Below are 24,735 nucleotides of genomic sequence, written 5' to 3' on the forward strand. Positions count from 1 at the left end.
ATTCAGTCCTACCGGCAGTGCACTGTCTTTTAACCTCCAGCCAGCAGAAGATGATGGCTAGTTGTCATACTGCACAGTGGCAATAGCCCTGTGGAAGCTTGCAACGCCAGACAGCTACCGGTCAGTCGAGAATCAATTTGGAGTGGGCAAATCTACTGTGGGGGCTGCTGTGATACAAGTAGCCAACGCAATCAAAGATCTGCCGATATCAAGGGTAGTGACCTGGGAAATGTGCATGTCATAGTGGATGGCTTTGCTGCAATGGGATTCCCTAACTGTGGTGGGGCCATAGACGGAACCCATATCCCTATCTTGGCACCGGAGCACCAAGCCGGCGAGTACATAAACCACAAGGGGTACTTTTCAATAGTGCTGCAAGCACTGGTGGATCACAAGGGACGTTTCACCAACATCAACGTGGGATGGCCAGGAAAGGTACATGACGCTCGCATCTTCAGGAACTCTGGTCTGTTTTAAAAGCTGCAAGAAGGGACTTTATTCCCAGACCAGAAAGTAACCGTTGGGGACGTTGAAATGCCTATATGTATCCTTGGGGACCCAGCCTACCCCTTAATGCCATGGCTCATGAAGCCGTACACAGGCAGCCTGGACAGTAGTCAGGAGCTGTTCAACTACAGGCTGAGCAAGTGCAGAATGGTGGTAGAATGTGCATTTGGACGTTTAAAAGTGCGCTGGCGCAGTTTACTGACTCGGTTAGACCTCAGCGAAACCAATATTCCCACTGTTATTACTGCTTGCTGTGCACTCCATAATATCTGTGAGAGTAAGGGGGAGACGTTTATGGCGGGGTGGGAGGTTGAGGCAAATCGCCTGGCTGCTGGTTTTGCACAGCCAGACACCAGGGCGGTTAGAAGAGCACAGGAGGGCACGGTGCGCATCAGAGAAGCTTTGAAAACCAGTTTCATGACTGGACAGGCTATGGTGTGAAAGTTTTGTTTGTTTCTCCATGATGAAACCCACCGCCCCTTGGTTCACTCTACTTCCCTGTAAGCTAACCACCCTCCCCTCCTCCCTTTGATCACCGCTGTCAGAGGCAATAAAGTCACTGTTGCTTCACATTCATGCATTCTTTATTCATTCATCACACAAATAGGGGGATAACTACCAAGGTAGCCCAGGAGGGGTGGTGGAGGAGGGAAGGACAAGGCCACACAGCACTTTAAAAGTTTAAAACTTTAAAACTTATTGAATGCCAGCCTTCTGTTGCTTGGGCAATCCTCTGGGGTGGAGTGGCCGGAGGCCCCCCAACACTTTCTTGGGCATCTGGGTGAGGAGGCTATGGAACCTGGGGGGGAGGAGGGCGGTTAGTTACACAGGGGCTGTAGCGGCAGTCTGTGCTCCTGCTGCCTTTCCTGCAGCTCAACCATACGCTGGAGCATATTGGTTTGATCCTCCAGCAGCCTCAGCATTGAATCTTGCCTCCTCTCATCACACTGCCGCCACATTTGAGCTTCAGTCCTCTCTTCAGCCCGCCACCTCCTCTCTTCAGCCCGCCACCTCTCCTCCTGGTCATATTGTGCTTTCCTGCACTCTGACATTGTCTGCCTCCACACAGTCGTTTGTGCTATGTCAGTGTGGGAGGACACCATGAGCTCAGAGAACATTTCATCACGAGTGCGTTTTTTTCGCCTTCTAATCTTCACTAGCCTCTGGGAAGGAGAAGATCCTGTGATCACTGAAACACATGCAGCTGGTGGAGAAAAAAAAAAGAGGCAGTGGTATTTAAAAAGACACATTTTCTAGAACAATGGCTACACTCTTTCACAGTAAACCTTGCTGTTAACATTACATATACAGCACATGTGCTTTCGTTCCAAGGTCGCATTTTGCCCCCCCCCGGCTAACAGTGGGAAACATTTCTGTTCAGTCACAGGCAAACAGCCCAGCAGGAATGGGCACCTCTGCATGTCCCCTTAAGAAAAGCACCCTATTTCAACCAGGTGACCATGAATGATATCACTCTCCTGAGGATAACAGAGAGATAAAGAAAGGATGTTGTCTGAATGCCAGCCAACATACACTGCAATGCTTTGTTCTACAATGATTCCCGAGTACGCGCTACTGGCCTGGTGTGGTAAAGTCTCCTACCATGGGGGGTGGAATAAGGCTGCCTTCCCCAGAAACCCTTTGCAAAGGCTTTGGGAGTACATCCTGGAGAGCTGCAAATGCCAGAGCAAATTAATCATTAAACATGCTTGCTTTTAAACCATATACAGTATTTTAAAAGGTACACTCACCAGAGGTCCCTTCTCCACCTGGCGGGTCCAGGAGGCAGCCTTGGGTGGGTCCGGGGGGGACTGCCTACAGGTCCAGGGTGAGAAACAGTTCCTGGCTGTCAGGAAAACCGGTTTCTCCACTTGCTTGCTGTGAGCTATCTACAACTTCATCATCATCATCATCTTCCTCGTCCCCAAAACCTGCTTCTGTGTTGCCTCCATCTCCATTGAAGGAGTCAAACAACACAGCTGGGGAAGTGGTGGCTGAACCCCCTAAAATGGCATGCAGCTCATCATATGTTTGGGGCATGTTTGGGGCTCTGACCCGGAGCGGCTGTTTGCCTCTCTGCTTTTCTGGTAGGCTTGCCTCAGCTCCTTAAGTTTCACGCGGCATTGCTTCGGATCCCTGTTATGGCCTCTGTCCTTCATGCCCTGGGAGATTTTGACAAATGTTTTGGCATTTCAAAAACTGGAACGGAGTTCTGATAGCACAGATTCCTCTCCCCATACAGCGATCAGATCCCGTACCTCCCGTTCGGTCCATGCTGGAGCTCTTTTGCGATTCTGGGACTCCATCATGGTCACCTCTGCTGATGAGCTCTGGCCAGCGTGGCAAGCTGCAGGTGACCATGCAAACAGGAAATTGAAATTCAAAAGTTTGCGGGCCTTTTCCTGTCTACCTGGCCAGTGCATCTAAGTTGAGAGTGCTGTCCAGAGCGGTCACAATAGAGCACTCTGGGATAGCTCCCGGAGGCCAATACCGTCTAATTGCGTCCACAGTACCCCAAATTCGACCTGGCAAGGCCGATTTAAGCGCTAATCCACTTGTCAGGGGTGGATTAAGGAAATCGATTTTAAGAGCCCTTTAAGGGTATGTCTACACTACGGAATAAGGTCGAATTTATAGAAGTCGGTTTTTTAGAAATCGGTTTTATAAATTCGAGTGTGTGTGTCCCCACAGTAAATGCTCTAAGTGCATTAAGTGCATTAACTCGGCGGAGCGCTTCCACAGTACCGAGGCAAGCGTCGACTTCCGGAGCGTTGCACTGTGGGTAGCTATCCCACAGTTCCCGCAGTCTCCGCTGCCCATTGGAATTCTGGGTTGAGATCCCAATGCCTGATGGGGCTAAAACATTGTCGCGGGTGGTTCTGGGTACATATCGTCAGCCTCCCGTTCCCTCCCTCCCCCCGTGAAAGCAAGGGCAGACAATCATTTCGCGCCTTTTTTCCTGAGTTACCTGTGCAGACGCCATACCATGGCAAGCATGGAGCCCGCTCAGGTAACCGTCACCCTATGTCTCCTGGGTGCTGGCAGACGCGGTACGGCATTGCTACACAGTAGCAGCAACCCCTTGCCTTGTGGCAGCAGACGGTACAGTACGACTGGTAGCCGTCATCGTCATGTCTGAGGTGCTCCTGGTCGCCTCTGTGAGGTCGATCAGGAGCGCCTGGGCAGACATGGGCACAGGGACTAAATTTGGAGTGACTTGACCAGGTCATTCTCTTTAGTCCTGCAGTCAGTCCTATTGAACCGTCTTATGGTGAGCGGGCAGGCGATACGGACTGCTAGCAGTCGTGCTGTACCATCTTCTGCCGAGCAGTCATGAGATGTGGATGGCATGCAGTCCGTCTGCTGCCAGCCAAAGATGTAAAAGATAGATGGAGTGGGTCAAAACAAGAAATAGACCAGATTTGTTTTGTACTCATTTGCTTCCCCCCCCTCCCCTGTCTAGGGGACTCATTCTTCTAGATCACACTGCAGTCAAGATGCAGCGAGGTAAATCTAGCCATGTATCAATCAGAGGCCAGGCTAACCTTCTTGCTCCAATAAGGACAATAACTTAGGTGCACCATTTCTTATTGGAACCCTCTGTGAAGTCCTGCCTGAAATACTCCTTGATGTAAAGCCACCCCCTTTGTTGATTTTAGCTCCCTGAAGCCAACCCTGTAAGCGCCCCTCCCAGCGTCAGAGCAATGGCAAACAATCGGGCATCTGAGAGTGCTGTCCAGAGCAGTCACAATGGAGCGCTCTGATGGGGCTAAAACATTGTCGCGGGTGGTTCTGGGTACGTGTCGTCAGGCCCCCGTTCCCTCCCTCCCTCCGTGAAAGCAAGGGCAGACAATCATTTCGCGCCTTTTTTCCTGAGTTACCTGTGCAGACGCCATACCACAGCAAGCATGGAGCCCGCTCAGGTAACCGTCACCCTATGTCTCCTGGGTGCTGGCAGACGCGGTACGGCTTTGCTGCACAGTAGCAGCAACCCCTTGCCTTCTGGCAGCAGACGGTGCAATACGATTGGTAGTCGTCCTCATCGTGTCCGAGGTGCTCCTGGCCGCGTCGGCTGGGAGCGCCTGGGCAGACATGGGCGCAGGGACTAAATTTGGAGTGACTTGACCAGGTCATTCTCTTTAGTCCTGCAGTCAGTCCTATTGAACCGTCTTATGGTGAGCAGGCAGGCGATACGGACTGCTAGCAGTCGTACTGTACCATCTTCTGCCAGGCAGGCAAGAGATGAGGATTGCTAGCAGTCGTATTGCACCATCTTCTGCCAGGCAGGCAAGAGATGGGGATGGCTAGCAGGCGTACTGTACCATCTTCTGCCAAGCAGCCATGAGATGTGGATGGCATGCAGTCCTTCTGCACCGTCTGCTGCCAGCCAAAGATGTAAAAGATAGATGGAGTGGGTCAAAACAAGAAATAGACCAGATTTGTTTTGTACTCATTTGCCTCCTCCCCTGTCTAGGGGACTCATTCCTCTAGGTCACACTGCAGTCACTCACAGAGAAGGTGCAGCGAGGTAAATCTAGCCATGTATCAATCAGAGGCCAGGCTAACCTCCTTGTTCCAATAACAACGATAACTTAGGTGCACCATTTCTTATTGGAACCCTCCGTGCAGTCCTGCCTGAAATACTCCTTGATGTACAGGCACCCCCTTTGTTGATTTTAGCTCCCTGAAGCCAACCCTGTAAGCCGTGTCGTCAGTCGCCCCTCCCTCCGTCAGAGCAACGGCAGACAATCGTTCCGCGCCTTTTTTCTGTGCGGACGCCATACCAAGGCAAGCATGGAGCCCGCTCAGCTCACTTTGGCAATTAGGAGCACATTAACCACCACACGCATTATTCAGCAGTATATGCAGCACCAGAACATGGCAACGCGATACCGGGCGAGGAGGCGACGTCAGCGCGGTCCCGTGAGTGATCAGGACATGGACACAGATTTCTCTGAAAGCATGGGCCCTGACAATGCATGCATCATGGTGCTAATGGGGCAGGTTCATGCTGTGGAACGCCGATTCTGGGCTCGGGAAACAAGCACAGACTGGTGGGACCGCATAGTGTTGCAGGTCTGGGACGATTCCCAGTGGCTACGAAACTTTCGCATGCGTAAGGGCACTTTCATGGAACTTTGTGACTTGCTTTCCCCTGTCCTGAAGCGCATGAATACCAAGATGAGAGCAGCCCTCACAGTTGAGAAGCGAGTGGCGATAGCCCTGTGGAAGCTTGCAACGCCAGACAGCTACCGGTCAGTTGGGAATCAATTTGGAGTGGGCAAATCTACTGTGGGGGCTGCTGTGATGCAAGTAGCCCACGCAATCAAAGATCTGCTGATATCAAGGGTAGTGACCCTGGGAAATGTGCAGGTCATAGTGGATGGCTTTGCTGCAATGGGATTCCCTAACTGTGGTGGGGCTATAGATGGAACCCATATCCCTATCTTGGCACCGGAGCACCAAGCCGCCGAGTACATAAACCGCAAGGGGTACTTTTCAATAGTGCTGCAAGCTCTGGTGGATCACAAGGGACGTTTCACCAACATCAACGTGGGATGGCCGGGAAAGGTGCATGATGCTCGCATCTTCAGGAACTCTGGTCTGTTTCAAAAGCTGCAGGAAGGGACTTTATTCCCAGACCAGAAAATAACTGTTGGGGATGTTGAAATGCCTATATGTATCCTTGGGGACCCAGCCTACCCCTTAATGCCATGGCTCATGAAGCCGTACACAGGCAGCCTGGACAGTAGTCAGGAGCTGTTCAACTACAGGCTGAGCAAGTGCAGAATGGTGGTAGAATGTGCATTTGGACGTTTAAAGGCGCGCTGGCGCAGTTTATTGACTCGCTTAGACCTCAGCGAAACCAATATTCCCACTGTTATTACTGCTTGCTGTGTGCTCCACAATATCTGTGAGAGTAAGGGGGAGACGTTTATGGCGGGGTGGGAGGTTGAGGCAAATCGCCTGGCTGCTGGTTACGCGCAGCCAGACACCAGGGCGGTTAGAAGAGCACAGGAGGGCGCGGTACGCATCAGAGAAGCTTTGAAAAACAGTTTCATGACTGGCCAGGCCACGGTGTAAAAGTTCTGTTTGTTTCTCCTTGATGAACCCCCCCGCCCCTTGGTTCACTCTACTTCCCTGTAAGCTAACCACCCTCCCCTCCTCCCTTTAATCATTGCTTGCAGAGCCAATAAAGTCATTGCTGCTTCACAGTCATGCATTCGTTATTCATTCATCACACAAATAGGGGGATGACTACCAAGGTATCCCAGGAGGGGTGGTGGAGGAGGGAAGGAAAATGCCACACAGCACTTTAAGCACAGCACTTTAAAAGTTTACAACTTTAAAATTTATTGAATGACAGCCTTCTTTTTTTTGGGCAATCCTCTGTGGGGGAGTGGCTGGTTGGCCGGAGGCCTCCCCACCGTGTTCTTGGGCGTCTGGGTGTGGAGGCTATGGAACTTGGGGAGGAGGGCGGTTGGTTACAGAGGGGCTGCAGTGGCAGTCTGTGCTCCAGCTGCCTTTGCTGCAGCTCAACCATACACTGGAGCATACTGGTTTGGTCCTGCAGCAGCCTCAGCATTGAATCCTGCCTCCTCTCATCACGCTGCCGCCACCTTTGAGCTTCAGCCCTGTCTTCAGCCCGCCACTTACTCTCTTCAGCCCGCCACTTACTCTCTTCAGCCCTCCACCTCTCCTCCCGGTCATTTTGTGCTTTCCTGCACTCTGACATTATTTGCCTCCACGCATTCGTCTGTGCTCTGTCAGTGTGGGAGGACAGCATGAGCTCGGAGAACATTTCATCGCGAGTGCGTTTTTTTTTCTTTCTAAGCTTCACTAGCCTCTGGGAAGGAGAAGATCCTGTGATCATTGAAACACATGCAGCTGGTGGAGAAAAAAAAAGGGACAGCGGTATTTAAAAAGACACATTTTATAAAACAGTGGCTACACTCTTTCAGGGTAAACCTTGAAAGTTAACATTACATACATAGCACATGTGCTTTCGTTACAAGGTCGCATTTTGCCTCCTCCCACCGCGTGAACGGATTTTGGTTGAATGCCAGCAAACATACACTGCAATGCTTTGTTCTACAGTGATTCCCCAGTACGTGTTGCTGGCCTGGAGTGGTAAAGTGTCCTACCATGAAGGACGAAATAAGGCTGCCCTCCCCAGAAACCTTTTGCAAAGGCAGAACCGCAAATGCCAGGGCAAAGTAATCCTTTCACATGCTTGCTTTTAAACCATGTATAGCATTTTAAAAGGTACACTCACCAGAGGTCCCTTCTCCGCCTGCTGAGTCCAGGAGGCAGCCTTGGGTGGGTTCGGGGGGTACTGGCTCCAGGTCTAGGGTGAGAAACAGTTCCTGGCTGTCGGGAAAACCGGTTTCTCCGCTTGCTTGCTGTGAGCTATCTACAACCTCCTCCTCATCATCTTCTTCGTCCCCAAAACCTACTTCTGTATTGCCTCCATCTCCATTGAAGGAGTCAAACAACACGGCTGGGGTAGTGGTGGCTGAACCCCCTAAAATGGCATGCAGCTCATCATAGAAGCGGCATGTTTGGGGCTCTGACCCAGAGCGGCCGTTCGCCTCTCTGGTTTTCTGGTAGGCTTGCCTCAGCTCCTTCAGTTTCACGCGGCACTGCTTCGGGTCCCTGTTATGGCCTCTGTCCTTCATGCCCTGGGAGATTTTCAGAAAGGTTTTGGCATTTCGAAAACTGGAACGGAGTTCTGATAGCACAGATTCCTCTCCCCAAACAGCGATCAGATCCCGTACCTCCCGTTCAGTCCATGCTGGAGCTCTTTTGCGATTCTGGGACTCCATCATGGTCACCTCTGCTGATGAGCTCTGCATGGTCACCTGCAGCTTGCCACGCTGGCCAAACAGGAAATGAGATTCAAAAGTTCGCGGTTCTTTTCCTGTCTACCTGGCCAGTGCATCTGAGTTGAGAGCGCTGTCCAGAGCGGTCAGAATGGAGCACTCTGGGATAGCTCCCGGAGGCCAATACCATCGAATTGTGTCCACAGTACCCCAAATTCGAGCCGGCAACGTCGATTTAAGCGCTAATCCACTTGTCAGGGGTGGAGTAAGGAAATCGATTTTAAGAGCCCTTTAAGTCGAAATAAAGGGCTTCATTGTGTGGACGGGTGCAGGTTTAAATCGATTTAACGCTGCTAAATTCGATCTAAAGTCCTAGTGTAGACCAGGGCTTAGTCGAAAAAAAGGGCTTCATCGTGTGGACGGGTGCAGGTTTACATCGATTTAATACTGCTAAATTCGACCTAAACTCCTAGTGTAGACCAGGGCTAAGGACTGTCCACACCTGCAAAGCAAGACTTTAAAGAGATTTTAAGGCTAGAAGGAAGCATTAGATCAACTAATCTAACCTCTTGTATAACACAGGCTGTAGAATTTCACCTAGTTATCCCTGTGCTGAGCCTGATAATTTATGTTCAACTAAAGAATGTTTTCCAGAAATGCCTCTAGTCCTGATGTGATTTGAATTGGTCTGGCTTCAGCTTACAGCCATTGGTTTTTGTTATGCCTTCCTCCATTAGTTTAAGGAGCCCTTTAGTACCCCGTATTTTCTCCCTGTGAAGGCACTGATAAACAGTAATCAAGTCACCTCTCAGTTTTCTCTTTGGTGAGCTAAACAGATTGTGCTCTTTAAGTTTCTCACTGTAAGGAATTTTTTTCAGCTCTTGAATAATTTCTGTGGCTCTTTTCTGCACTTTTTCCATTTATCAACATCCTTTTCAAAATGTGGACCACAGAACTGGATGCGGTATTCTCGTACTGGTCTCATCAATGCTGCACACAGAGATAAATTCACCTCTGTCACCCTGTTTATACATCCATGGATCAAGGATCTGTCCCTTAGTTTCTTATGTATCATGTGCATGTCAGTCTTCCACCATCCACTCAGTACAAACAGCCTCATCCAAATCCCCTAAGCATACACAACAAACGCTTTTTCTAAGCATAGAAACTTGCAGTAAAGACTTTAATGATCTAGAAAAGAAATAAAGAGGTGGTGTGGGAGAGAGTGGTAAAATAACCAGAATGCATGGGAAAGAATGGAGTGAAAGAGCAAAAATACAACAGTTTTCACTGGTGTCTAATGTGTAAAAGAGAAAAGCCCTTTGTTTCTGTCACTTGGAGGACTTTTGAGTTTCACCTAAGCTGCAATAATCTACTTGCACATTTTAGGATGAAAGGGATGTGGAAATTATATGTTATTTGAAAGTTTTCCTTAAGATGCTGCACTTGAACTGCTTTATTTGAAATTAATCTGTATGGGAATGTTTTAAAAATAGCATCAGTTTGGCAGCTTGGGAGCAAAGATCATGTTGTGCTAGCAGCTACCTGAGTCAAGAGGTGAACTGGGGTCTCTTGCTAGCTCCTTATGAAAGTAGAGTTGTCGCACTTAGTCTCCAGGGGGTTGGGGATGGCTGGTCACATCTACATCCCCTTCAAGCTGATTCACAGAGCAGCCCTGGCTCTAGCCTCTGGCATCACACTCTCCCTTCACAATTATAGCCATCTCCAAAGAGCAGGGGCCCTAGGGGAGAGGGCAGATCCCTCAATGGCCAAACCAAAAATGGTGCTTCTGAATCAGTAGTAGGATTCTCTAGGCTATGCTCAAAACCAGCTTTTGGGTCATGATATGTCACAGTGATGGAGAACTTTGCCTGGTTACCTGCTGGGATTCCCACTGCATTGAACTACACATCTTGGAGGACTGGCTGGCTCAGGCATTTGGAACAGTAATCAGCTCTGAAAAGCCTTTCACACGTAGGTTAGTATTTGAATGGGACAGGCAAGTACAAGGCCTAAGCTTTTTGCACCTTTTCCTTTAAATACTATCACCATCATATACCATGATGGAGAAATTCTGCCCTTGGATGCGTACCTGGAACACTCATTGAGGAACGGGTGTCGCATTGCACAAGAGCAGAATTTGGTTTGTGGCTATCACTGATTCTAGTAGGAACCGTGAATTCATTGGAGGAAAGAATTTGGCTGAAAAAGAAAAGGGTCAGAAGAGATCATTTAGGTCATCCAGTATGAACCTGTGTATTTTGCTTTATTTCTCCCTATATCTTTCCCACTAATGTCTTTTGATTCTCAGGCACTAAAGTATGCATGAATACACACAATGTGTTCACCTGGGAAGAGTGGAATTCCTTAGTTCTGGATTGACTTACTATAGAAAACAATTAACATTACAAATGGGCAGGACAGTTAAACAAAGGTCTAGGATCACTCCTTGGATCTTCACACAATAACTGAGTGCCAAAGACATTTATTTTACTTTAACTTTTCTGTAACACAAGCAGTTTGATTTGTAATGTTATATTTACCATTATTACAGGAAAATATCTAGTTTAGGAGGGGAGGAAAAAGGAATATTATAACCCCTTTCTCAATAATGTTAGCCTGGAAATAATATCAGGAATACAAAAGCAAAATTAATCATGATCAGTGTTGGAGACAGTGACTAACCAGGGGAAAATCTTACTACAAGGGAGTAGAACATGAATAGCTGATCAGGAAATAATATTAAAAGTCTTGATAAATATGCAATACAGGAATAGCATAACAGTAGTTCTCAAACTGGGTTCATGAGGGTACTTTAGGGGGTCCGTGAGTCATGTCTGGGGTCATCGGTCCCGCTGATCAACTCCTCCCTTCCCTGCCAGCACCCCCTCCCTCCTGCTGTTCTGTGGCATGCAGGAGGCACTGGACGGGAGGGGGAGGAGCGGGAGCAAGAAGAGGTGGGGGCGGCTGGGGCTATGGCAGAAGAGGTACAATGGTGGGGGGCTGAGCAGGGGTTAAGCACCCCCAGGGAAAATTAGAAGCCAAGCCAGAGGTCCGTGATAAATTTTAAATCAAAATGGGGGTTCTCGGGTTGCTAAAGCTTGAGAACCGGTGGCATAACAAATGCCAAGTTTGATTTATCAATTGAAAAACAGTTGAATGTAATTGGTTTGCTTTTTTTGTTCTTCTAAATTATACTCATGAAAATAAGTTAAAAATCCCCAAACACTTACATGTTCCCCAAACCAAAGAAAGGACGTCTAAGTCAGTGGCTCTCAACCTTTCCAGACTACTGTACCCCTTTCAGGAGTGAGTCTGCCTTGTGTACCCCACGTTTTACCTGACTTGAAAAGTACTTGCTTACAAAATCAGACATAAAAATGCAAACATGTCACAGCAAACTATTACTGAAAAATTGCTTACTTTCTCATTTTTATCATAAAATATAAATATTGTACTTACATTTCAGTGTATAGTATACAGAGGAGTTTAAATAAGTGATTGTATGAAATTTCAGTTTGTACTGACTTCACTAGTGCTTTGTATGTAGCCTGTTGTAAAACTAGGCAAGTACCTAGGTGAGTTGATGTACCCCCTGGAAGGCCTCTGCATAGCCCCAGGTGTACATGTACCCCTGGTTGAGAACCACTGGTCTAAGTAACTGAAAAGTAAGTATAATGCCAAAACACAAGATCCACTTCATGAAGAGAAAGGTAAAAGTCACAGGAAACAAGTTATTTTATATAATTAAGAACTAGACCACCAATCTAATGATCTACCCACAGGTTTCAAAATTCTTGGTGACAGAGCAACTGTGTTGTACTTTGTCAAAAACAAATAAGTTTAATAAAGCTACAACCAAACTTATTTGAATTCTCTGTGATACAACAGTTTTAATGGGCACTTGTGGATAGATTATATCAATTTGTGAAGAAAATTTTTTTTTTTACCTCATGATTTTCCCACCACTGAGTTGCTGGTTTATTTCACTTGCAGGATAATTCCATATATCAGTAGTTTCAAGCAATGATGCTTTTCTTTTGTTCTAGCTGGCCTGACAGTTTACTGTTGCTGAACATTCTAGAGGTCCTCAGGTGATTTCCAAATACAGTATTAAATAAAATACTGGTAATTCCATAATGTGTGCCTTTCAAGAAACAAACAATCACACGTTCATGTTGTTGTAAATAAATACCACGCTATAACTTTATAAATATTAAAATAAAACCTTGGTACTAAGCTACCTAAATATACAAATTAAATTAATCGACTATTCTAAAGAATGAAAAGATGGCTCAGAAAGTCTCTTAGACCTGGAAAGCTAGTCTGTGTGCTAAAAATTAGCTTTGGGATATGTGTAAAGCACACCATGTCCCTGCTACTTTTCAGGCTTCTGAATGCTCTGCAATGGCCATGGTTCTGCAATTCCTGTACTTTCTCCATAGGAATGGATGGCCAGTCAATCCACAGTTGCATGTCATCCTACCTGGCTGTGAAACTATTCCTGTGAGAAAGTGTAACTGTTCCCTCCACACAGCATTGCTTCACACACAAGATGCAGACAACCTGTGTAGCCTCTTCAAATCCTGCCCTATTCCTTTCCACAGCAACCACATTGGTTCCATGTATCTCAGGAACGAGATATGCCCCTTAATGTAGCAGAGAGATGTTTTCCAAAGCCCGGAGGTGACCTATTTTATTCACAGTATCATATGTGTCTGTTCTTCCCTTTAAACTGATACTTGTTGTGATATTGGTCCAGCCCTGGGTGAAAAAGCAAGACTGGATTTCTTACAGCAGACCCTGCCAATCACTGTCTATTGTCTGACAACACAGTGCCTTTTGTCTCCACTTCGTCCCCCAATACACTTTCCCTTGCTTTTCTTCAAATTGAAAGAAGTTTCTCAATGGATTAGCCAATAGTAGTCACCTGCTAATTACCACTGCTGTAAATCTCATGAAATTGAGGATATTATGGTCCTGGGCAAGTTCCAATTCAGGTAAGTGTATTCCAACTACATAAATTCCTTATGTAGTTTCAAGAAGACAAGGAATCCTTCACTTCCTGTCCTAAACTGCTATGTAAGTATTGCTGGGCACTGTTAGTTACCACACTTTACCTCAGCAGTGCATTTCTGTGGTGAGTGAAGTGATCCAGTTTGTAAATCACTTTATGACAACTTATAAAATAGGTCTTGAAGGTATGATATTCCTTGATCTGGAGATCAGAGAGCATAACAATTATCCATAGATCTTAGAGCCGATAGTATCTCTAGTTCAACCACTTGCATACATTTTGGGAGTCCTCTATTCTATTTCCCTAGTAGTAAACACAAAAGTTCGATTAAAGTCAATTAATCCATATCATTACCTAGAAAAAAGCATTATTCTTACCTGCTAGAAATAAGAATGAATTTTGCCCTCACCATTATAATAGTTTACTTTAAAATCTCATGGCATTTTACAGCATTTTCTGTGGAATTCTCCCCATCACTAAAACATTTTGGAAAACTGGTTGCAATACTTTGGTAAACATTTTTTAAAACTCTTCTGTCATAACAACAATTTTAATTTCTGCTGACCTGTACATGTGTGACATTAAATACTTTGATTTTCACTACCTGTGATGCTACAGGTAAGGGACTGTCAACATTTCTATTAAAAATGTATACTTTCACAAGTGTAATACTTAGATAAGAAGTCACTCCACATTAATACTTGTCATAAAAGGTCTTATGAAAACAATTTATTTTTAAGCCTCGGGGGGGGGGGGGGGGAGGGGGAGAAGGGAACACTATGAGTGGAACAAATAGGTATACGTAAATAATTTAGCAAGAGATTTGTCCATAACATGGTCTAATTGTTTTTGGTATTTTTAGGTAAAAAAGGATAATATATGTTTTTATTTATCTATTACACAATAACTATTCCCCGTTATTTTCTTGTTTACTATAATCAGCATTTTTTCTAATTATGTAATTCTAACACTAGACTGAATAGCTCCAGAAGACCCATTTAGTTTATTGGCTCAGTGACTCCTGAAACAAAACAAAACAAAAAATCTCTCGTACATTTGTATATAATGGCTTGCTTAAACAGCCTTGGAGGAGTTCTTATGTGTTAACACCCATTTAAAAAACCCTTTGTAATACGGTACATTACGGTATATACATTATATACCATAATTGATCCAAAACAAGCTGTAAAAGATAACAATAATTTAAAACATTTATTTGTTAAGGTGTTTGTTTTTGTTTTTTTTAAAATCACAATTAAAAAAAAAATCTCCAAAGGAAACAAACCATAAAAGCTACTTTAAAGTAATACTAAGAAGTTGATTTATATCAATAGGGATAAAGGAATGAATGTTACCCAAGCAAGCACTTCATCTTTAACACCAATGCCGTTGTGCCGGGTTATTGCTGGAACCTATGGTGTGTGTTCATGCAGAGTTATTAGATGGCTTATAATACTAGCGACCACCTTAGTTAAAGTTGGAATGTTTAGCCCTTACTCTGAATTTCTCTCTTTTACAGATTTAAGTCAGAACCTTGACCTTATAAGAACTTTATATAGTTAAGCAACAGAATTCAGATTTCTGTTTATTAAAATCAGCCGTCCATAAATATAAAAATCTTGGATATGTGTGAAAATGTCTTTCAATCACAGTTTTCACAGCTTTAATAAGGAACCCCTAATAAGATCCATTATATTCAATTTGATCTCTATAGACAAACAGTTAAAAACACATTTACTAACATTAAATATAATCAATTTGCAAAAACAGATACAGTCTGACAAATATTGTCATGTGCTCTTGCAAAGAGTGCATAGGATATATTTCTGCAGCAATCAAAACAGTAAAATCATCTAATATAACCTCAAGTTCAAGCTGTAAACATTCCTAATTGTAGTTACTTGGAAACATTTTGTTCCTTTCAAGTTTTTATTAGCAACTTGTATTAGGCTTTCCCCTTTAATTTTTTTCATCAGCTTTACATACATTATTTTCTGTCTTTAACCCTTTGGTTCTCCAAAACCATTAACACGTTCTTGCTCAGATTCAGTGTATTGATCCTTTCCTTCCAGTGCATGATGAAATCTTTCATATGGAATTCTTGTTGAGGTCCCTAATGCAGAGTCTTGAGAAACAGGCTGATAATGAAATCTGCTATGCCTTGATAGGATTTCCTGCAGGTTTTGGATCATAACCATATAGGAATGTAGCTGCTATCACAAGAATGGCTCCAAAGAAAAAGACACTGAATGGAATAGGAAGGGGAGAAAAAAGTTACTTTTTTCAGTCAGTACAATTGTATTTATATTATCTGGTCAGGAGAAATGACATTCATTCTCTACATTATTTCTAGTGGGGGAAAAATATGTTCCTTCAATTTGTAATGAACTGGAAACTTACTCATCTATTATTCTTAAACATGAGAATAGGGAGAGATGGAAAGGAACTAAGAAGCCTGAACCTATCAACAGTGAAGTCAAAAACATGATATTTCACTGAAGTACTCCAAAGATTAAACAGGATTGTCTTTTCAGGAAGCAATTGCCAAAGGATAATCAATCTAGCTGCATATTCTTAGTCCCTTTTGTCTCCCTATCTACAATACATAAGCATGCAAAACTATCCACAGTAGTTATATTTGCTGTCCAACCATGTTTTAACATAGTTTTGCCAGTCCTATGTGCAATGTGTCAAACAGTGTTAAAGTTTTTCTGTATTAGACACCTAGGCTAGGATATGTTTATTTTAAACCCTGTTATGGGAGACAATGTGCCAAATCATATCAGGACACAGATGAGCAACAACCAGATCGTTGTTGTTACATTTAAACTGGTTCTTGGGTAGGTAGGGTTTAACTTTTGTAATATGGTGTTTATGTAAACATACATACTATACATTTTATATTATATATACATACAGACAGGCATCTTTTTTATGAACTACTGGTACTCAAATACTATAGGGAGACTTTACAAATTTCTAGATAGAGAAACGTTTGAAATGCAATATCTAAGCTCAAAGATAGTATATAAATATTTAAAAAACATTACCTTGGAGATGTGTAAAATTTTGATAATTAGAGTTTTCTGAACATACTATGTAGTATTTTGGAAGTGCACTCCAAATTACAGTGGTGCACTCCATTATAGTCCAGCTCTAATTTATTTAGCCTGCTCATAGGCATACACAATTATGTACTATACATACTTTATGTACTTTGTTGACTGATATTTTTTTTTCTTTCCAAAAAGAAACTCAGGAGACCTGGATTATATTCCTGGCTCTGCCACTGGCTTTGGGTAAGTCATTTCACCCTCCCATGTTCCAGTTTCCCCATCTGTAAAATGGGGATAATGGTACCTACCTCTTTTGTAAAGCACTCTGTAAGAGCTAGGTATTATTATTAAATCATCACTCATCATATCCCAAGGAACACGAGATATAGCCAATGGAGGGGGGAGGACAGGTAATACTGTTGTGACAACCTTGGGGATTGGTATGCTGCTCTAAAGGGGAACAAAAGTGACACCGAGCATGGAGAGGCAACAGCAGTCAGTCTGAAGAACCCGGGAGAGTGAAGAACCGCCATTGGGGAGCACAGTTTGGACACTGGTGCTGCAGTGCATATAGGCTACTAAGTACGGAGAAGTCCCAGGCCCTGGAGAACAGTGAGTGGTAGAAATAAAGTGTAAAATTGGGAACGGGGAAAGGACAAACTTTGGCGGGATAAGGTAAAAACTGAGGAGCTGGTGGGGTAGAACCAGCTAAAGAGAAAAACAAACACGAAAATAGAACCAGATAAAGAAAGGACAAACTAAAAACCCGGGGGGGGGGGGGGGGGGGGAGAGGGGAGAAGAGGAGATGGGGAACAGGCAGAGAGAAACCACATGCTTGAACAAAGTTTTGGGGAAGCTGAAACAACGGGGGTGGCAAACAGGGAAGAGAGAGGAAGGAAAAGAGCAAGCTAAAAGCACGAAGGGAAAGAGATCAAGGCAGAGTGCTTTGAGAAAAATAGCAGCAGGAAGTTCATTTCTACATCACTTCCTGGGCTCTGGTTGGAGAGCTCTCAGAGAAAACATAATTTTGCCACCTATACTACAATACTTAAGCAAAATGTAATGAACTATCATGTTATTAAATGAAGTTTGGAATCCTTAACTCTGTATTTTAGTTCAGGAATCCATCTAATCCCTTCAAAAATAATTTCAACCATTCTTCTATATATACCAATACTCACTAAGTACCTAATTTTTCAGCAACTTTTATATTCAAGTATGCATGGACAATAACTCTCACCTGGTTGGGACAAAATCTTGCAGCCAGAAATAGGAGATCAAGGTTGACAATATAATCGACAAAGACGTTGCAAATCCTTTTAAAATATTGTCTGCATATTTTATAACAGCAGCAATCACAAGGCCCCCCAGTGCCTGCAAAAAGTTTGAAAGACACTTAAGATTAGCACATATTTTAGATATTTTTTTAAATGACAGATATGGCAAACACAGGCATATCTTCAGACTATTGTATTTAAAGTTATGAAATGTTAATCGGTGTGTTTGAGCTAGGCCCTGAAAACATGAAAATTTCAAAGACCATTATAATGAGAAGGGCAAGAAGATATGAGCCAGTGAAATATTTATAGACCTTTGTATCAATACATGCTATATGTATTTGTATGTTCCTAACTCATAGGGTGAAGCTTCCTTTGAATTCACTGTGGTTAAACAACAATGTAAAAGAAGTAGTGAGAGGCAAAAAGGCATCCTTTAAAAAGTGGAAGATGAATCCTAATGAGGAAAATAGAAAAGAGCATAAACTCTCGCAAATGAAGTGTAAAAATATAATTAGAAAGACCAAAAAAGAATTTGAAGAACAGCTAGCCAAAAGACTCCAAAACTAATAGCAAAAATTTTTTTAAATACATCAGAAGCAGAAAGCCTGCTAAACAACCAGTGGGGCCACTGGATGATCGAGATGCTAAAGGAGCACTCAAAGATGATAAGGCCATTGCAGAGAAACTAAATGAATTCTTTGCATCGGTCTTCACTGTTGAGGATGTGAGGGAGATTCCCAAACCTCAGCCATTCTTTTTGGGTTACAGATCTGAGGAACTGTCCCAAATTGAGTTGTCATTAGAGGTGGTTTTGGAACAAATTGATAAACTGAACAGTAATAAGTCTCCAGGACCTGATGGTATTCACCCAAGAGTTCTGAAGGAACCCAAATGTGAAATTGCAGAACTACTAACTGTAGTCTGTAACCTATCATTTAAATTAGCTTCTGTACCAAATGACTGGAGGATAGCTAATGTGACGCCAATTTTTAAAAAGGACTCCAGAGGTGACCTTGGCAACTACAGGCCAGTAAGCCTCACTTCAGTACCAGGCAAATTGGTTGAAACTATAGTAAAGAACAAAACTGTCAGACACATAGATGAACATAATTTGTTGGGAAATAGTCAACATGGTTTTTGTAAAGGGAAACCATGCCTCACCAATCTACTAGAATTCTCCGAGGGGGTCAACAAGCATGCAGACAAAGGAGATCCAGTGGATATAGTGTATTTAGATTTTCAGAAAGCCTTTGATAAGGTCCTTCACCAAAGACTCTTAAGCACTTAAGCAAAATAAGCAGTCATGCGATAAGACAGAAGATTGTCTCGTAGATTGGTAACTGGTTAAAAGATAGGAAACAAAGGGTAGGAATAAATGGTCAGTTTTCAGAATGGAGAGAGGTAAATAGTGGTGTCCCCCAGGGATCTGTACTGGGCCCAGTCCTAGTTAACATATTCATAAACTATCTGGAAAAAGAGATAAACGGTGAGGTAGCAAAATTTGCAGATGATACAAAACTACTCAAGATAGTTAAGTCCCAGGCAGACTGCGAAGAGCTACAAAAGGATGTCACAAAACTGGGTGACTGGGCAACAAATGGCACATGAAATTTAATGTTGATAAATGCAAAGTAATCCACATTGGAAAACATACTCATAACTATACATATACAGTGATGGGATCTAAATTAGCTGTTACCACTCAAGAAAGAGATCTTGGAGTCATTGTGGACAGTTCTCTGAAATCATCCACTCAATGTGCAGCGACAGTCAAAAAAGCAAACCATGTTGGGCATCATCAAGAAAAGGATAGATAATAAGACAGAAAATATCATATTGCCTCTATATAAATCCATGGCCCACACCTTGAATACTGCATGCAGATGTGGTCACCCCATCTCAAAGAAGATATATTGGAATTGGAAAAGGTTCAGAAAAGGGCAGCAAAAATTATTATGGGTATAGAACGGCTTCAGTATGCGGAGATTAATAAGACTGGGATTTTTCAGCTTGGAAAAGAGGTGACTAAGGGGGGAATATGATAGAGGTCTATAAAATCATGAGTGGTATAGAGAAAGTAAATAAGGAAGTGTTATTTACTTCTTCTCATAATACAAGAAGAAGAGGCCACCAAATGAAATTAATAAGTAGCAGGTTTAAAAACAAACTCAAGAAAGTATTTTTTCCACGCAGTGCACTGTCAACCTGTGGAACTCCTTGCCAGAGGGTGTTGTGAAGGCCAATACTATAACGGGGTTCAAAAGAGAGCTAGATAGATTCATGGAAGATTGTCCATCCTGGCTATTAGCCAGGATGGACAGGAATGGTGTCCCTAGCCTCTGTTTGCCAGAAGGTGGGATTGGGTGACAGGGCATGGATAACTTGATGATAATCTGTCTGTTCATTCCCTTTGGGGCACCTGCCACTGGCCACTGTCAGAGGACAGGATACTGGGCTTGATGGACCTTTGGTCTGACCCAGTATGGCTGTTCTTATGTTCTTATTCTGGAATCACTAGGGGGCGATTACTGTAAAATTCCAAAGCTGGCTATGCAGATTCCCAGCCCCTTGAGGCTTGGGCTGCCTGAATAGGAAGGGGCAATGGCTGGTTTTACCTGTTTTTCGGAGGCTTGGAGACAAAAGGCCTCTGGGGTATAAAAGCTGAGTGTAAACAGACTCAAAGATTTTCTTTTTGATTCGGCAAAAGGACATGACCTTTCGTACAAGGGAGGGCCCAACCATGTTGAAGGGTTGCAATTAAAGACTAGAGTCTGTCAGGGTCTCCACAGGACTGATGGGGAGCTACTGGTCAAGTGCTTGGGATCCTGTTTTTGTTCTATAAATTTTCTCTTAATGTTTTTTATCCTAGATTAAATGTGCTCTGCTTTGAAAGAACTATGTGGTAACTTGTAACCACTAGTAAGAACACTAACCACGTCGAGAAAGCAGAGAGCAAGAGCTAGACACTGGTCAGACATGCTTGCAAAGAAGCACAATGCAACTACAGGCAGCTGCAGCCTAAAATCCTGGTCAGAAGAGAGTGGGGGTGCAGACTCCTGATCAGAGGAGAGCTGAAGGCTAAAGTCCTGAGACCTGAGCAGGCATTCTTTCAGAAGACCACAGACAGGGATTAAAGGTGCTTTTACCTGAAACTGTGATATGTAATTGATGATTTCAGTGGTAACATCTATTTCAAGATCTTTGCACACATTTCTTAAAAAGTTTTTAGCTATATATAAAGGCATTAGGTATATTTTATGCTGTTGTGGATATGGAAGATGAAAGCAATTGACAACAGAACTCCTTCTGTAGAACAGAGATCACCGATTATATTACCAAGAGGACATTACTTTTGAGTGGGTGTACTACATTTTTGGCTCATAAAGGTGGTTATGAGGGTAGGCTGTGTAATTGCTGGTAAGCTTTTATTTTCTTCATTAATCTGTTTTTTAATATTACAAAATCAATATTGTTATAGAATTTTATTGTGCAGAATGTTTGATAAAACTCAATGCTGGGATTGCTAATAATTTGCAGTTTCTCTATTTAGAGGTTTATTTTGCCACTAATGCAAGGGACATTTACTTGCAAAATTCCTATTAGCATTAATGGGAACTACCAGTGTAATTTCCCCAAGCATTTATGGGGGAATAGGTTCCAAGTGCCTTTTATGTAAGCATATGGGTTTAGATACATTACCTGTAGAACTACAACTATCCAGGTAAGTTTGTTATATCCTTGAAAAAATCCATTCTTTGACAGAAGTTCTCCATCATATATGTACACACCCATCAATCCAAATATGCTACCAAAAAATCCTAAAAGATAAAAGACAGACCTGAAAGCTTGAAATGAAAAAAAAAAGGGGGGGGGGGGCAAGGGGGAGGGGCAAGGGGGACGGTGTCCACTCCTATAACTGGATCTGCATGACTACTAGGGTCTGCCCACGTAAATCAAGTTTCAAGATCAGGCCTTGGTTTGCAATATAACAACCATGTTTAAACCCAACCAATGGATCTGACAGGAACTTTTTTTTTTTTTAAATAGTTTTTCCTCTTAGAACAGATTTTGATCATTTATCATTTTTTGATCAATTATAAGACCGACGTATTCTTGGCCCTTGTTCCTTTACATATAAGCCTGCAGATAACTCCGGTGTATGGATATAATTTTTAGAAAAGATACTCTCAAATGATTTTTTTTATTTTAAAAATTATTTGCAGTTTATAATGAACCTTTAAGAAGCTTAAAATCTGTTTCCTTATTTTTTTTTTAAAAGTTCTATTTCATAAACACATTTGTTGTTACAGAATTTCTCCTGAATGTTGTGTTTGTACTGGAACTGGAAGTGTTAGAGCATTACTTCACAGAAATAAATGATGGGGGGAAAAAAATCTGTTAGATCGTGATCCTGTATTATACAAATTTTAGAAAAATATTTAAAAAGGAAATTGTGACGAATATTTCTTTAATTTCTGAATAGAAAACTTAAAAACTTTCTAAACATTTAACATAATGAAACAGACATTATTCAAACTATTGCATCAGCTTAAGTTAAAATAACTGAAAATTTTAAATATTTTTCTGAAAAAGCTGACATGCCTTTCACTATTATAAACCTCAAATTTAAATTCATAGCTCAATGTATCATTACCCCATGCAGTCACTTTAAAACCCTGTTTTGAGAACGTAATTGTTCTCATATACCAAGTAATGGAACATTGAGGGGGGAGGGTGCGAGAGGGGGACAGGGACAACATCAAACTGATAAACTTGTCTGTATTTGTAGATTCCTTTCTGCATTATAGAAGAAAATCTGAAGAACAATTTATCAAAGAATTATCGCTTTTCAACATAGTTATGAATATTTACTTTGTAATCATTTCAAATGTGTGCATTGCTATTAGATCCTTACAGTGAGGGTGACTCCAGAGTTTTAGTTAAATTTTAGACTTGGCCTGGTTCAAATAAACTTGTAGGGTTCCCCTACAAAGTATTTGGACTGTGATTGTGGTCCACATCTGAAAACCCAAGATTCAGTGCAAGTTCTCACCCTCCACACAAATTCTATGCCATGCAAAGGGTGGGTGAGACCAGATCTGTGGGACCATAAGAGACAGTAAGCATAACTAATGTATTCAGACCATGCGTGTGTGTGTAGACAGTTAGAAGTATAGTAAATCCTGTTTTCCTGTTAAGCAGGAGGAAAGGAACCAGAAAATAGATTAAGACTGTTCAATTACATACAACAGTAAGTAACCATAAGTAAACAAGTGCATTAATTTTCCCTCCATCTTGAATGATTAAGAATATATACAGTTCCCGAAATTAAAATACCTTTTCAAAGTGTATTCAAATCTTATAACACTCTTCTCTATGTTCTAGTCAAATTATGAATATTTTTAGTTCAATTCATTGCAACAAGGAGAGCTCAAAGGAAAAATAAAAGAGTTCAAATCCTGCTGGAGGCATTTACTTAAATGTAAATACTTATAGAGTACAGTTGCAAAATAGGTGGAGATTATATGTCCATCCTCTGCCTACTAGAAGAAGAAGGGTGTCTCCTTCCATGACCAGTTAGGAGGCAGGGGAACAAGGAGAGGTATTGCTGTTTTCCACCCACATGAGGAAACTGGTTTCAAAGGGAGCGGAAGCCAGTTTGGAATGGATTGTCCCTGTCATCTTCAAAAGCCATTTCCAGGGGATTCAGAACCACTTTTGAGATGGGTGGTGTGAGAGAGATACAGCATGCAGTAGATGAGGATAGTGAGGTGGTAGAATCATGATCCGAGCACTGAGAGCTAGGATCATAGTTCATCCATGTGAACAAATGTGGGTAATAAAGGAGTTCACTGTGTCTTTAAAAATGTCAATCTATAATCCCTATAGTCAGAGATATAGGAGTTATGTTTACTTTTACATTCTTACAAAAATATAGCTTTAAACATTTATTTTGTTCTACTGTATGTCTAAATTCTATAAAACCCTCATTAGATAGTGTCAATACTTTTGAAATCAATTCAGTATTTATGAAAAGTGTTGGATTCATATTACTGGACACATATTACTTAATTACTTTACAAGACAATCACATCATCTTTCAAATAAGTCACATAGGATACCCTTATCTGAAATGCTCCACAGTCCAAATTCAATTGGCTATATTCTAGCTGTTCTCTAGAACCCATTAGTCTCCATTTTTAATCAAAGTAAACAAACTTACAAGTGTTGAATTAGCAAGTTAGATACACTAAGTGAGTTTAGAGCAGGGTGCAACTCCTGGCATTCCTGTTAGCAAAATAGATATCAATCTTGCTAAATGTTTATGTAATAATTTGATTATCCACAGCATGATAAAATATGATTATACTTATTTTACTGTGTAACTGAATTTTGTTCACTGTTCATTTAAACGCAGTATCTCTTTTTTAAATGGCCAAAACTGGACTTACCAAGTTGGATGTTTCTGATCCAGACAGACTGTTTGGTTTCTTTTAAAATTTTCTCAAAATAAACCCCAGCAAATCCACTTGAAAAGCAGGCTATAAGGACTGCTATAAGACCAACAAATTGAGATCCTGCTGACAACTCTTTAGTTGTTGTTGATTGAGAATCTGAGGGCCACTAAGTGTAAAAACAAAACCGTGTGTGTACATTTTAAAAAATGATACAAATTATTTCATAAAATTAAGTTTTAATGTTTATAGAATGCAAGTTTGTTTTCTATCAATGGTCTATACTGCTGATAAATGCAGAGAGGTTTATTGTATTATTGTCAAGTCTTGTATTCTGTTATCCCATATTTTTGAAAATTTCAGCCAAATCTACCGTTAACATTTTTTCCTTTGTATCTTGTTGAATAAGGGATGAAATTCTGTGCTCACTGAAATTAACGGCAAAACTCTCATTAGTTTCAACAGGGCCAGGATTTCACCCAAGATATTTTATGAATGGCAGGATAGATATTATATATAGTGTTCGTGTGTATTATGTTTATTATTTTACAAAAATGATGCAAAGCTGTAGGCAAAGGCATATTGAAAAGTCTCTTA

General features: G+C 42.3%; 1 protein-coding gene across 10 annotated transcripts in view; it reads right to left on the minus strand.

Moving 5' to 3' along the window:
- Nucleotides 1-1,073: 1,073 nt before the first annotated feature.
- The window catches only part of SLC35A3 (solute carrier family 35 member A3), a 42,013-nt gene continuing 18,351 nt past the window's right edge, over nucleotides 1,074-24,735 (minus strand). Inside the window, exons 5-13 of one of the 10 annotated variants that reach the window (XR_012669689.1) lie at nucleotides 24,136-24,307; nucleotides 21,383-21,501; nucleotides 17,644-17,777; nucleotides 15,334-15,592; nucleotides 13,451-13,548; nucleotides 12,281-12,477; nucleotides 2,259-2,854; nucleotides 2,110-2,180; nucleotides 1,074-1,711 (exon numbers count right to left, since the gene is read on the minus strand). Coding sequence is in view for 1 of the 10 variants with exons in the window: in XM_048861017.2 (XP_048716974.1) it covers nucleotides 15,502-15,592; nucleotides 17,644-17,777; nucleotides 21,383-21,501; nucleotides 24,136-24,307 (516 nt within the window). In the remaining 9 variants the exon portion in view is untranslated. Of the gene's footprint in view, nucleotides 2,855-12,280; nucleotides 12,478-13,450; nucleotides 13,651-14,048; nucleotides 15,593-17,643; nucleotides 17,778-21,382; nucleotides 21,502-24,135; nucleotides 24,308-24,735 lie in introns of those variants that run through there. The other 9 variants (XR_012669687.1, XR_012669691.1, XR_012669688.1 and 6 more) reach the window with 9 other exon arrangements.

This window comes from Caretta caretta, chromosome 8, assembly GCF_965140235.1.
Source record: "Caretta caretta isolate rCarCar2 chromosome 8, rCarCar1.hap1, whole genome shotgun sequence".
Taxonomy (NCBI): Eukaryota; Metazoa; Chordata; order Testudines; family Cheloniidae; genus Caretta; species Caretta caretta.